The sequence below is a fragment of the Silene latifolia genome, chromosome 9, assembly GCF_048544455.1.
Source record: "Silene latifolia isolate original U9 population chromosome 9, ASM4854445v1, whole genome shotgun sequence".
Lineage (NCBI taxonomy): Eukaryota > Viridiplantae > Streptophyta > Magnoliopsida > Caryophyllales > Caryophyllaceae > Silene > Silene latifolia.
In genome coordinates this window covers 174,651,948-174,667,451 of record NC_133534.1, presented here as the reverse complement: position 1 = coordinate 174,667,451, position 15,504 = coordinate 174,651,948, and the positions used below count along the sequence as shown (strand labels likewise).

The following is a 15,504-nucleotide window of genomic DNA, read 5'->3' as shown; positions in this document are numbered from 1 at the left end:
TGCTCCTCGTCCTGCACATCACCCAATCCCTCACGACGGGATAGGCCTTCTCCAGCGGCTCCGTCCTCTTGGACGACAGGCTCGGAAAGTAGGAGTACACCTACGCCTGTAAAGCGAGATAGTCAATGATGATCTTTCATAATTTGATAAGGAAAAGAATTGATTTTAGTCTAAATGAAGGTTCATACCTCCAGCAGTAGTGCAGGGCCGACAACACCAGGAGAAGTCCCCTTCTCCATCAAATCCGGACGAACCATGGCCCTCATGAAGCGGATGCGGACCGCAAAACCAGCAGTAACCCAGTCCCAACGCCCTAGGGAGCTCAGGTCAGAAAGGAAGGGAAGAAGCTTCGTCGACAGCCTCTCTCCCTTGTCTCCGAGGTAGATCGAAGACAGAAACCACCAAAGCCATAAACGAGCCCTCTACTCAGCTGTACAGGGAGGAGGAGCCGTCTCTCTCCCGTCAATCGTCACGGCGCCGGGTCTTCCCGCAAAGTAGTCTCGGACATAGGAACTAGGCACCAAAAGGCATCATGAATGACCTTCGGCGACAAGTTCCAGCCGATCAACCTCCTAGCCTCGGCCGAGTCCACCCTCATGGCAGTCTCCGGCCACTCCACAGCCTCAGACCCACACGGCAGACCAGAAATCATGCCCTAGTCCTCTATCGTGACTCCCACCTCACCAAAAGGCATGTGAAACGTGGAAGTCGTGTCCCAGAATCGGTCCAAGAAAGCGCGGACCGGGCTAAGGTTAGCCCGCAGCTTCCTCTTCGCGATATCCCTCCAAGCCTGCACCAAGGCACCAAACGCTCCACGCTCGATCATGGCGCGCTCCTCTGCCGACAGCCTCTCGTAGCCCTCCATCGCCGTCGTATAACCCGAGAATGACCTGATGTTCCCGGCCTCCTATTGTGATTTGAAACAAAAGCTATCTTTAGTTTTGAACGAGAGTTGGAAAAGATATGAGCAAATGAAATGAATGAAAGAAGGTGATTTGATGGTCAATGGATTCAAGATTACCAAGCTCTTCACCGTCCTGTAAGACAGGTGACCCTCCGCAGCCCAAAGCAGGTGCTTACTGTCCCAAGTCTCAGCCCACGCGGGTGCTCCCCTCAGCTGACGACCTCCTCGTCCAACGTTGGTCCGCCTCGGGGCCTCCTCCTCCTCAACAGCCTCCTCCTCGTGGACCTCTTCCCCAGCAGCCATCACCTCGGCGGTGAAAGCCCCCTCCAAAGCCTCCTCGATGACACGAGAAGGGTCAACAACAGTGTCTATCTCCATGGGAGCTCTCCCAGAAGTAGAAGCCTCATCACCTGCAACGTTAAAATAATTTTAGGCCGCGTCACGTGACGACAAGCCTTAGTTAAGGGATTTTCGAGCCTTCGGAAGCCTTGCAATCGCTCTCTTCTCGCCATCTTTGGCCATATTCTCATAAACCCGATCACTCATGTGGTAGTTAGGGTCAAGTCAAGCCTAAGTTGAAGCCTAGTTCCGGGTTCGAGTCGAAATTTCGGTAGCATTTCGTTATAACGGCGATTATGCCCTAGAAAAGTGTCCTGAAAAAGCCATCACAAACCAAAATTACGAGATGGTAGGAAGTTTACCCATCATCGAAGGATCCCAAATATCAAGTTTCATCGCAAATGGGCAATCCTAAGGCTATTTTCGAAGCAATTTGCGGTTTAGCTGTGAAACCGTCTCAATTTCACTCAAATGCTCAAAACTCAACGAAAATTCAAAACAAATACATGGTTATGTTCCTTATACTACCAATTATCCGTTTCTAATACCAATTTTATAAGGTAAATCCATTTGGGGGAAAAGCCTCAAATTTTCGAATTAATTGGGTTGAAAACCCTAATTTTTTCGATCCAAATTAAGCAAAATGTAGAAGATTGATGCAAGAATGATATACATACCTCGATTAGTCATGATGAATGCAAACTTTTGGATCAAATTTTGGCGAAAATGGTTAAGATTTGAGAGAGAAATTGAGGAATTTGTATTTCGAACAAATGAATTAAACCCTCTGTTTATCGCGTTTTTACGCAGAGAAGACACCTCCAGGAACAGACGCAGCAGGCGCTGCGCCTCTTTCAAGAGACACAGCTCTTGCTGCGCCTCTTCCTGGTGTTCCCTCCGTACGAGTTTTCAAAAATTCGTTACGAGTTCGTTGTTGATGGGCCCATCTTTGGTGCGCCTCTTCCTCGATGCCATTTTATCTTTTTTGGTCCGTTTGACGATTATCTTTCGTTCAGACCCGCATTTCTAAGCCAACAACAGACTATCATATGTTATTTATCGCTTCCAAGACTTTTCTTGTCACAACGAGCGGGTATTCCTTCACAGGTGTTTCGACACGCCTTCATTATATTCCCCCAGCGAGAGTAAGCGGATCGACAATCCCTCTCGAGACATGGAGATAAGTTCCTTCATTATATTCCCCCAGCGAGAGTAAGTGGATCGACAATCCCTCTCGAGACATGGAGATACATTCCTAATAAGGTTTTCCGACACGAGAGTTCGCGATATACAATCGTCCTTCTCAAGTTCTTCCGAAGTTTGTTTGAGGACGCCCCAAGCAGATTTCTCCCAGCAGTTCCCGCCTGTGTCCTGCTACTCACAATATTTCCTGTTTCCCCGTGGAGTGCGATAAAGGTGTCGTTCTCCTGAAGTTCCCAAACCCGTAGAGTTCCTACACTCGAGCCTTAGTTACCCCCTTAGTTTGAACTTATATTCGGGCCTCCTTCCCACTGATGCTTTCCTTTAGGTCCCCATACCCTAGCACCAATGCTTACTTATCTTTTAGGTCTTAACCTTAGCTCCTATGCTTACCCTTAGCTCCTATGCACCTCCAGAAGCATCTTGAGAAGAAGTCTCAGGTATGATCCCTTCTTATGGCTGGCGAGCCTCCTTACGTAGTCTAATGGACTTTAAACGACCCTCCTCGATAGTCGACAGACTCTAAAATGTTCCCGACGACAGGTCCTTGGCTCAGACCCCTTGAGCCGCCTTGCGTCGCCATAGTCGTCAGGTTGTAATCTTCGATTGACTTGATGGCTATACTTTGACTTTCGCCTTGTCCAAGCCTCAGTCAAAGTGGGGGCTCTGTAGATACCTCATTTCTGCACCCCTCGCAAACCACCCGGTGATGATTGGGCCGCATGTTTGGTACGCGGAACGATTTGTGATAGTTCGTAAGTTTATCGTCAAGTGATTGCTCAAACACTAATGTCTACCTCTTAGTTGTCATCTACGCGCCGATACGGTCGTTTTGTGATAATTAGAGTACATTTGGAGTCAGGGCCTAAAACCGTCTTCATTTTTTGATAACCGTTAAATCCCGAGTCGAATGTTGGAATGTTCCGGATATTTCTATTCCATATTTTATAAATATTTCACAATCTTTATTCTTTGGTAAACAATTTCCCGTAATATTCATACAAAATATTAAGGAAAACCAAATTATCCCGTTATTCCATAACTTAAACACGGAAATCTTTCTTCGCAGAGAGGAAACCACACTGGGAACAGACGCACGGCAGTCTTTGCGCCTCTTCCAAGAGACGCGATGATCGCTGCGCCTCTTCCCAGTCCTTTCTGCGTATTTTTCGTATCTTTTTCATATCTTTTCGAGATTCACTTCCAAAGTCTCTCCGAAAACCCTATTCCTTCACGTTATTAGTATAAATAGGAGCCTTCGCTCCTCATATTTCTCACGCGAGTGTCCGCCCTTCTCTTCTCCCTTTGCATTCTAGACCTTTGTTCTTACTTTTTGGCGTCTACGTGCTTGAACATTCGACCACGTAAGCTCGGATCCTTCTGAGTACCAGCCTCGTTTGCATGACCGACCAATTTGACCAACTCCACAACTAATCAACTTAATTAATCTAATCGTTTTCCTCTTACGAGGGCACTTTCGTCTATATTCGAGTCGAGCATCACTAATCGTAAACTTAGTTCATCTTGTTTCGTCAAACATGTAAGTCTGAGGGTGTAAATCTCTCTTTTATTATTGTTATCTACCTTTTTGTATCATTAATGTAAGGTTTATGTCAAAAATACCACTTAAAACCGATTTCTAAAACCTCATTTAAAACCCCTTTTTTACGGATTTCCAGAAGACAAACCGTCGAGAAAGGACGCAGCAACTGCTGCGCCTCTTCGTGAGGCTGCCGCAGTTCCTGCTTCCTTTCTTCTTCCTTCGTCCTCTGTAATTCGTCAACTTTTATTTGTTTTCGTTTGTTTTCTTTAATTCTTTGATACAATAGCATAATCATCTCACATGTATATTATTTATCTCACATTAACACGTTTAATTCGTCATTAAACCCGACTTAAATCCCTTATAATTCATATTTGCGGGTTTTTGTCATTAAAATCAATCCGGGTTGTAGAAATTTGATTCGTTCATATCGGGTTTCTGGAATTCGATCTTTGATATATTTCCATCTGTCTTTTGTCATATTCGTCATCAATTTGTCATTAATTCATCATGTTTAGCCTATTTTGTTCACCTATGTCATTAATCAATCATTAGATCATGTAATTAATTCGTCTTGAATCCGTCTCATCCATGTTTTATTGCTTTTATGACCGTCATTCATATGTAAATAACCTATTAATCACTTCCATCCGAGTAAATATATTAATCAATCATTTAAATTCACCAATTAATAATTAAAGATTTGCAGTTCCGGCTTCACAGCCAGAACACACCCTTGGAACAGACGCAGCAATTGCTGCGCCTCTTCCAAAGGGCGCGATCTCTCTTTGCGCTGTTCAGGTTGATTTCTGTCTCTGAACTTCCGTTCTGCCTTGACCTAGTTTAATTAGCTTACGTATAATTAACTATTATCCGTATTATCACCTACTGATCTGTTCGTTAATTCTTTCTTTTGTTCTTTTTCTCAAATTATCCGTTTTAAAGGTATTTTCGACATAAATCAATGAACTCATTGTAATTATTGTAATTTTCATTGTTGTATTTCTTTTATCATATTGTTTGTATGTTCACATGTAATCAATCTAAATCTCTACTTCGACCCACTTGTATGATAAATTACGTGTTAACCGACTTAGTTAATTCTCACATGTTAGGACTAATCTAATGGATGTTGCATTACATGCATATAACCGTTAATATATCGAGTATAGACAACTTCCCTAATCATTAGTAGAGGCCGCTATCGAGGCGGGCGGGATTAGGTGTTCGATCAAAAGAGCTTCCTAATACGTACCCTCGCCCCTTACTCCAGATCTCTGTGAACATCCGTGTTCATTGGCATCCACGAGAGTAATTCTAGACATAGAATGCTAAGGGTAACGATTGCTTGGTGTTCATGTCTCTACTTTGTGTCTTGACATGACACGAGGTATTCGAACGGTTTCCAATTTTCCACAATAAATTTGTGGCGACTCCATAAAATGCAAACGCTTGTTCTTCCCCGAGCGCCCCCGTGGGCCCATTGTCCACAGTTTGGTTTACCAAATTCTGGACCAAAATTGGATTTGGTTATTACTGGGTTTCCTGGTTCTGCAGACGCTGATGGAGAAGCTTTGAAGCGTGCTTGGCATGAGAAGTATGGTATCGCCAATAACAAAAGTGGGATACCACTTAACAAAGTTCAGAAGACCCTGCTAGAGTCTTTGGTTGCGGATGATGAGTTTAAGAAGACTTTTGTTCTGCTTGCTATGTCGTGTTTCGTTGCTCCTGTGTCGGGTTATGTGGTTGATCTTAGACTTCTAAGCGCTGTGGAAGATGTTTCTAGGATCAAGGAATTTAATTGGTGTCAGTTTGTCTTCTCAGACTTGGTGACTTCTGTGCATGAAACCCTTAACGGGAAGAAAAATATTCGTTGTTGTGTAGTGCTGTTGGCTATCACCTATTTTCACCGTTATTTCTTTAGCGGTGATCAGGTGAATAATGAGCTACCGCTTATTAAACATTGGGATTTTAAGTCTTTCAGTGAGAGGTTGCAGCGTGAGGCAGCTGTTGGTGCTCTGGGCACTGGGGAGCGTTCAGACGTTGCTTTCCCATTGTCTCGTCCAAACATCGTTGGCTCTGGTCAACGTAGTCAACGTCGATGTCTTGTGCTAGATCAACCTGATGATATTCTTACGGATGAGCAAGTACAGTCCGTAGCGGTCGACGTAAGCACCTGTTTGATTGTTTTTAAACGAATCATTCTAAAATGTTATTTTGTTATTGTCTTTAAGCATTAGTTGTTCTACTGCTATTATTTTACGATTATTCCACTGTTATGCTACTGTTATTCTACTATTACTCCATTGTTTATTCTACTGTTATTCTACTATTACTCCACTGTTACTTTATTCTGCTGTTAGTGTACTGTTATTCCTTTGTTATTTTATTACTCCACTGTTATGCTACCGTTAATCTACTATTAATCTATTGTTATCTATTCTGCTGTTAGTGTACTATTATTCCTCTGTTATTCTACTATTATTGTACTTTTATTATGTTTTGGAATTCAGTTTTAAGTAAAATTTTGGGATTTTATCTTGACAGGATGTTCATCAACTTATACTGCTTAATGAGAGGGACTCTCAGATTTTATGCCGCCGATACTTGGAACGGGCGGAACTTATAAAGTCGAAGATGATGAAGAAGAACCAGCGGGCTATCGTCAAGCTTTTCTTTGCTAAGTTGCCTTGACCAAGTAACCCGACGATTTGCTAAAGAAAGCACAATCGTCGGAAAAAGTTGGTTGTGAAGGGTCAGAGAATTTGGTTGCCACCCCATCTTTCTTCACGGATCAAGTTATCCGTGAGCTGGACGAACGGGTAAAGCATGTATTGGTTATGCAAGCGGCAAATATATCGCGATCAACTGTTCCTGAAGAACCAGCTTCCAAAAAAGCTAGACATGAAGATGTCATCATTGAACCCCCATCATTTAATCTGTTTTCTCAATTTTATGAGGAGTGTGTCGGGCTTTTGGATGTGCAGCCGACTATAGCTGAAAAGAAGGGTGTTGAACATAGTCCCGTCATCCAACAAAGTGCAAAGGTGGGGACTCCACAATTGTCACCGTTCGGTTTAGATTCTATTACGACGGATATCTGTGCTGACATTCAGTTTCGTTATGGAGAGCCAGATGATGTTGGTGAGAAAGTAGTTGATGTGGGGGACATTACCATTAACGTGGAGGATGTTAACAATGATGTGGAGGACGTTAACATTCAAGTTGAAGACTATCTTGTTGATAATCCGCTAGAGGACATGCCTAATACTGTTGAGTGTACACCGGTAGAGGTTCAAGCAACTCAAATTCCAAAGACTGATGCTTGTTTGCCTGAGACGGAGGTGATGGATACCGGTGCTGACATTCCATTGGCTAATGACACTCAACATTCCACTCAAATTAGCAGTGAAGCATTTGTGACTGCAGAAGAGGAAGTACCGGATGTGGTGATGTCTTGTCATGCAGACTTGTTGCTTGTGGCTGCGTCTGAGATAGATAAATCTGATAAACAGGATTCCGAGGTTGTGTTGGAGGCTGTTACTGTTGTTGGTGAGGCTGTCCTAGAGGACAATGGCATTGCTGGGTTTAATGCTCCTAATATCGGTACAAGTTATTTGCTGCACTCTGTTGCACATGAGGAGCTACTGTTGTCTGTTGTGCCTCAGAATTTCGGATGCACCTACGATTGTGGTACTGTGGATCCTCAGCTAGTTGTCCTGTCAAAATCAATGATAACGATGGGACATGTTTTCAACCCAATGCTATCCAAGCGGAAAGAGGTTGCAGGCTACTGCTTCTTGAATGATCATAACATTTCGCAAGGGTAAGAGTTCGTTTTTATTGTAAAAATTTTCCGCTTTCTGTTTAATATATTATACTGCTTTTTGTTCTTCAAAAATATATTTTATGTGACTCTTATTTTCCCTGTTTATTCGGTTTTGAAGGGATAATATTGTCACTTGGGGGTGTGAACAATTACCTGAATCGAGAGGATATGGAATCCATGGTTCCAGATACAATGATAATGCTTGGTGTTGTGGACTAGTGGTCCCTCTTTCTTAATGATACTTGTATAAGAGGAAGTCCAAGTCGACTTTTCTTTGGGATGGGTGCAACGGTTAGTTATTCTATCTTATCGTGTCTTTTACTTTATTTTTCATTTTTGCATCACGTTTCAACTCTTTGCTCCACTTTTTGTTTAGTATCCATTGGGGCGAATTTGTACGCCGTCGAAACATGAGAAGGCTTCCAGGAGTGATTTATGTGCGGAAGTAATATTGTCATTTACTGTGTTTGTAAATAACAACAAGAGAGAGTGTGATCTTAATTCTAATATGGTATGTGTTTCTGTACTTGTGTGTATTCTACTATTATTCTACTATTAGTCTACTATTACTCTGCTGTTATTCTGCTGTGTTTCTGCTTTTTTTTAAAAACCACATAATTAGTAACAATTTTTTTGGCCAAATATTTTCCCAGATTTTCATCCCAATTCTTTTGTATGAGCACTTCAGCTGTTTGTGCATCAACTTCAATGCGAAGAGGGTTGAATATCTTGATAATGTATTTCAAAAGGCAATGTTTGCTGATGATCAACAGCCATGTGTACGTTTGGTGTATTGTCAAACTGCTGCAAGTCATTTATTGTGCCTAATTTTCTCTTGGTGTTTAGCCTAGTTTGTTTAAGTATTGTTAGTAATTATGTTTTCTTTTTCCTTGCTTATTTGAAGGTGAGCTTGATGTCTGATTTCCTGGTCAACAAAGGAGTTGCCCGAGGCGGGGAGGTTAATGATTATAAAATTGTCAACGTCCCTTTTACCTGGCAAACCGCTGCGATTGAAAATTTGGACTGCGGTGTATATACGATGTTGCACATGCTCTTTTACCGTGGAACTGTTTTTGATTGTGACTTGGGTAATTCTGATTCAAGGACCCTTTACCGCGCTGAGATCGTTGCCTTGTTGGTGTTGTATGATATGAACGAGTCTAGGGAAGATGTGTTGAAAAGTTTGGAGGAGTTGAACAAGACGAGAAAGGAAACTCTGAGTGTGCTTGAAGAGAAACGGCGTATTGAGGATGCAGAAGCGAGGGTTTCTCAAAGCGGTAAGAAACGGCGTGGTTCTGGCAGGGTGAAAACTGTTGGTAAGAAGGTTAAGATGACGCAGCCTGTTGTCGAGCCCGTCGCTTCTCCTACTGTCATTGATAGCCCGAATTCTCTACAAACACCCCTACGCCGGCCGTCAAGTGGGAAGCGGGGGTGTGGATAGCACCGTGAGTCCAAAGTCGGCTTTGGGTAGTCGTAAAAGGGGTAAGGCGGACGATGGGTGGGTTGCTCTATGGATTGCGGGCGGAGGACGAGTAGTTTTGTTGCGGTGTCGGATTTGTTTCGGAAGAACAAAAAACAGTTCTCTAAGATGCTGAAGGTGCGGAAGCAAGTGGTGGACTTTGTTCTTCGTGAAGACGCTCACTTGAAAGAAGAGTATGTGCCGATTTTCATTTCTTTGATTGTGGTGTTCCTGTTCGGTTAGTCTTTTGTTTCCCACTATTATTCTCTGCATTAATCTGCTTTGTTATTATCTTTGTTATTTTGTCAACCTAGTATCGTAATTCCTTTGTTAGGTCCCTTTGTTATTCTCTTTGTTATTGATTGTTATTCTCTTTGTTATTCCACTATTATTCCGCTGTCAGTCCACTATAATCCCACTGTTAATTCCCTTTTGTTATTCTGCTGTTATACCACTATTATTCCGCTGCTATTGTTCTGTTATTGAACTATTATTCTGCTGTTATACCACTTTGTAATCCCCTTTGTTCTCATCATATGTTATTTTTGTGAATGCGGTGAGATGTTAGTGGTGTACAACGACGACGTCGGCGTGTTTTTGGACAGGGGGGATATTGTTTTCATTGTAGATGCAGCTGCTATGATGTCAACAAGAGTAATGGATGTTTGGTCGATTCTTTTGAATTTGTTGGAGTTTGAGGAACGTTCAGAACCAAGCTCAATGTTTTTCGGAGTTCGTCATATGGTATTTTGTTTTTTCCTTTGCTATTTTGCGTTATTACCTAAATATTTACTCACAAGTAGTGATATAAAGTTAACACTTGTGCACTATTTTTGGTTGTTTATGCTTTCTGTTTAGGAGGATCCTCTTTATTCACTCTTAGAGAACTTTGATTCCTCAAGCCCTCTTGACGGTCCGGGTAAGAAGCTGTTGAAATTCTGGAATGTGTTTCTCGATTCCTGCAATGGAAGATGTCGTCTGAACTCGGACCTTGTGTTTGTGCCGATTCTGTACAATGAGCACTACTCTTGTTTCTGCATCAACTTTATGAATGAATCGATTGATATTTTGGACAACATGACTCACGATGCCAACCAATTAGCCGATTACAGAAGATTGGCCGAGATTGTGGCAAACTATATGTATGTTTTTATGGAGGCTCATAATGTTATGAAGTCTCAAGATTGCCGCAATTTCGAAATCATTGATGTTCCTTTTAAATGGAAAAACAAGGAGGCTGCTGAATTAAGTCGGGGTGTTTTTCTTTTGTACACGATGGCCGAATATGGTGGAAGTGTGTTTGAGTGCAATCTTCACAGCAAGATTGCTCGTCGAAGCTTATGTGTTGAAATGTCGGCTTCCCTGATCTTGGCGGATATTAATCTTTTTAGGCAAGTAGTTCTTGATAAAGTGACGGCTTGTGAGTATCAAAGGCCGAAGACGTTGGGTTTGGGGTCAGCTAGGAACAAGTTGAAAGAATTGAAACCCCAATCATCTGCTGCTAGTGAAGAATCAAGAACCGTAGTGAATGCTGTACCTTTGACTGTTGTGTACCCAGGAAAGTAAGACTAAGTTAGTGTAAACTGTTTGTTAAACAATTAGTGTGCTGTTATTGCACTGTTATTCTATATAGTAACTAGTTTATTGTGCTATTATTCCCCTATTATTGTAGTGTTATTCCAGTGTGTACTCTAATTTAATTGAGTTTTCATATTACTTGTACTTTTTTCAAACACCATCCATTTTTACTCTAATCTCACTGTTATTCTGCTATTATTGCAGTATTATTCAGCATAATGAGCAGTTGTTCTGCTATTATTGCACAATTAGTCTACAGTTTTTTGACTGTTATTCTAGTCTAATTAACCTTTGTTTTCTACAAACACTATCCATTTTTATTCAAGTGTAAATTTAGTCAAGTGTAAAAGTAGTGGTTTAGACTACTTTTATTCTACTGTTATTCTACCATTATTCTGCTGTTATTGCAGTATTATTCCGCATAATAAACAACTACTCTGCTGTTATTGTACTATTAGTCTACACTTATTCTGCTGTTATTCCACTAGTTTAATTAAGCTTTACAAACATTATCCAATTTCTACGAAGAATATGCATTTTTTATTCAACTGTCAATGGCTGTTTTTTCTCAACTATGATTCTATTCTTATTGCACCGTTATTCTGCTGTTATTGCACTATTATTCTGGATAACAAGTAGTTTATTCTGCTGTTATTGCAGTATTATTCCACAAAAGGACTAGTTTATTCTGCTGTTATTGCACTGTTAGCCCAGCATTATTTTGTTAAAACTTTTCATTTTTATTCAAGTGTAAATTTAGTCAAGTGTAAAAGCAGTGGTCTAGACTGCTTTTTATTCCACTGTTATTCTACCATTATTCTTCCGTTATTGTAGTATTATTCTGCATAATTAGCAGTTATTATGCTGTTATTGCACTATTATTCTGGTAAATACTTCTGTTATTCCAACATTACTTAAACATAGTACTAAATAGTACTTAAAGATAGTACTTACATAATAAACATTAACGATCTAAAATATTAAAGCCATTATTTTTAAAGCAATAAATATTTTAAACATATTTTAAAGCAGCAGCCCTGGACCATCATCGTTAGATTTTTATATCTTTATTCTATTCTCTGACGCCTGCGCGCCGGTCCTTGGACAGTGCTCTCAACTTCCACCGACTCATCCTGAAAAGGGTTTTTGTATGCTTCCATAAGTTCCATGGCTTTCAGAACTGGTGTCCAATCGCCAGAGATTGAAATATCGACTTCAGTGTAATACTTCTTCAAAGCATTCACACCAGCAATGAATTGATTGTCCATGTCGGCTTCTGTGTAGTTCCTATTTTTCTTTTCCTTCAACTGTCTACGCATACGTTCATTTTGAAGTTCAGCAACCTTCAACTGTGCCTTAACATTGTCGACCTCTCTTATTAAGGCCTCTTCACGGTTTTCTGCTGCCTCTAAATTTGTCCTTGTGTCGATCAACTCTATCGTAAGGGACTCTATCGTCCGTTTCGCTTCATCGATTTCCTCCCTTGTCGGGGACCTTCGGTTATCGTCAGTTACGTCACTCATCCTGCATCATTGGAAGTATGAAACTTTTTGCATTATAAAAAGATGTTTAAAATATTTCAACCAAATTAAAACCAACCCAAAGCAGAAGAAAGAGAATTACCTTTTCTGCAGCGTCGAGTATAGCGTAGACAGATAAGAAAAATAAACATCAAAGAAAAATAAAGAATAAAAAGATAAGAAATTACCTTTTTGCAGAGGAGAGAAAGTTTTTTTTTGGAATGGACTTTTTTAGTGTGTGTGTTTGTTTTTTTACTCGAAATAGCAGTATTTATAGGGGCTTGGGGAATAGAAACAGTTTTCCTGTAATAAAGTATAGAAAGATAAGAAATTACCTGTCTACCAAAAAAAAAAGATAAGAAATTACCTTTTGCAGAGGAGATGCAGAGTTTTTTTCTGGAATACAAACAGTTTTCCTGTACTTATTCAGTGTGTGTGTGTGTGTTTTTTTTACACGCAATAGTAGTATTTATAGGGGCTTGGGGAATACAAACAGTTTTATTGTAATTATATTAGATTAGGTTAGGTAACTATTTTTAATAAAAACTGAAAAGTGGAACTGCTTTTTATAAATATTACTAATCTGTTATTATTCAACTATTATTGTAGTGTGTAAATGCAGTTTTATTTCGTGGGTGATATGTGGAAAAACAATGAGATAATATTAACAAAAAAAATTAACGTAACTAGTATTTAATTCTTATATAATGTAGGTTTCACTAGTATTATCTAGAAGTAACATTTTAGGATAAAAAAATTAAAGTAACTAGTATTATCTAGAAGTAACATTTTAGGATAAAATGTAATTCAAACAAGGACAAATAGTAAAAGTCTTTGACATTTTTAGGCGAGGTCTTCATCGTAGCGGCTGTCTTTTGCGTCTCTTTTGTCTTTCTCAGTTCATGCATCTGATTCATATTTCTGCAATGTTTGCTTAGTATTTGTCATTGAGGCAACGCAACAATTAGAGCAAAAATAACAACACATTAATAGCAGAATAGCAGTAGAATAACATTAATAGCAGTAGAATAACAACTAGAGCTAATTTAGCAGCTACTCTGCTGTTTTTGCAGACACTATCCATTTCTACGAAGAATATCCATTTTCTATACAACTGTGAATGGCTGTTTTTCCTAAACTGTGATTCTATTCCTATTGCACCGTTATTCTGCTGTTATTGCACTATTATTCCGGATAACAAGTAATTTATTGTGCTGTTATTGCAGTATTATTCCACAAAAGGACTAGCTTATTCTGCTTTTATTCCACTGTTATCCTACCATTATTCTGCTGTTATTTGCAGTATTATTGCGCATAATAAGCAGTTACTGTGCTGTTATTGTACTATTAGTCTACACTTATTCTAGTGTTATTCCACTAGTTTAATTAAGCTTTGCAAACACTATCCATTTCCACGAAGAATATCCATTTTATATTCAAAAATAACAACACATTAATAGCAGAATAGCAGTAGAATAACACAACAGCAGTAAAATAGCAGAGTAACACCGGAATAATAGGGGAATAAAAGTAGAATAAGAGGATAACATTAGAATAATAGGAGAGTAATAGTCAGTTTCATACCTCTTCAGTTTCATACCTCTTCAGTTTCTGATTCTTCTTCATCATCGTCATCAGAAGGGGCACTTTCATCAAATGGAAGATTACAAGTTCTACTGTTGTGGTTCACCCACTTCTTGCAGTTACCGCATCTTCGCTTCCTGTTTTGTGGCATGGTCTTGGCCTTTTCTTTGGAGGACCTTAATCTTTTGCCACTGCCCTTATTCTCTGCCTTGTTTGGCGGTCGAAGGTCAATATCATTTGAAGCTGTGATGCCAAGAAGAGCCTCGATTTCCTGGTTTTTAGTTTTCGGTTCAATTGGTCCTGTGATGTTCTCCCTGAACTGTGTCAGGATTTTCTGCAGTTGCTTCATCTGTTTAACCGTAGCATAACTGTCCATCACCCCGACAGTTGCATAAATTTCAGACCAAACCTTTGACATCTCAGCTTTCTTGATGTCAGCTTCGTCAATGTCTTCTATCACCTTTCCATTTTCATCTCGGACAATTGGCCTGTAGGATTTCTTTGTCCATCGAGCAAGGACATAAGTCTCAGGTATCATGTGTACATGCCTACCATTCCACACCCACAGTATATGCCGACAAACAATGCCATGCCTCTCAATTAGCTTACATGCACATTTTCTCTCGTTAGTTTTGGTGTTAAATTCCACTCGGAAGTCTCTGTGCTTCAGTCCATCACGAATGTCATGATACTCCACTGTCCCTACTCTTGTCAAATCCCCGACCCCCATGCTGCATATGGCATGTTTGACTTCGTTCTGAAAGTCTGCAAGGATTGGATGCGTGTAGACAAGTGAGGCATGCATCTCTACCTTCATCGGCCCTACTTTCTCGAGCATACTATGCTCGTTGGCAGTGTCCAACCTCCTTTGTGAATGCCTTTGCTGCTCTATTGCGGAACTGTACCTCATCCAGAACTCGACAAGGGTTCCAAAGTGGCTTTCAAACCGCTTGAAATAGCTGTTTGAACTTTCGGATCTCTGGGTTGTCCGCAGCAAACAACCTAGAGGCAGATCCCGAAAGTAAGCCGGTATCCACTTTTATCTTATTGCAAATACATACTTCAATCACCGGTTGATTTCCATACCATGGGCTTCAATAACAGTTTTCCAGTTCTGTTCAAATTCTTCTGGCTCGAGGTCGACATCCCAAACAACGGCATTTATGTCGGTCATAAATTTCGTGTCATTGCAGATTGCCCTTCCCACCTTCTCAGGCATTTTCTGCATGATATGCCACATGCAGTACTTGTGCACAGAATGCTTGAAGACATATGGGCATGCCTTTTTAATTCCAGGGCAATGGTTTGTGATTACACACTGAGGTTGCTGCCGCCCCATTGCTTCGAGGAATTTTTTAAAAATCCACTCAAATGAATCCTGACTCTCGAAGTCAAGTAACCCAGCTGCAAAAGTTACCGTCTTCTTGTTGTGGTCTACTCCGGTGAAGGGAGTAAACGCCATGAAATATTTGTTTGACCCATAAGTAGGGTCAAACGAGATCGTGTCTCCATATAACTTGTAGTTGTTTATCCCTTCCTTATCAGCCT

The 15,504-nt window shown here is 40.5% G+C and overlaps 1 protein-coding gene across 1 annotated transcript; it reads right to left on the bottom strand.

The window, feature by feature from the left end:
• Nucleotides 1-11,919: 11,919 nt before the first annotated feature.
• On the bottom strand, nucleotides 11,920-15,295 carry LOC141601919 (protein FAR1-RELATED SEQUENCE 1-like). Its single transcript, XM_074422224.1, has 4 exons — nucleotides 15,043-15,295; nucleotides 14,501-14,958; nucleotides 13,973-14,416; nucleotides 11,920-12,207 (listed from the first exon to the last, which is right to left on the bottom strand). Exons 1-4 carry the CDS (start codon nucleotides 15,293-15,295, stop codon nucleotides 11,920-11,922), a joined length of 1,443 nt encoding a protein of 480 aa, XP_074278325.1.
• Between the last annotated feature and the right edge of the window lie 209 nt (nucleotides 15,296-15,504).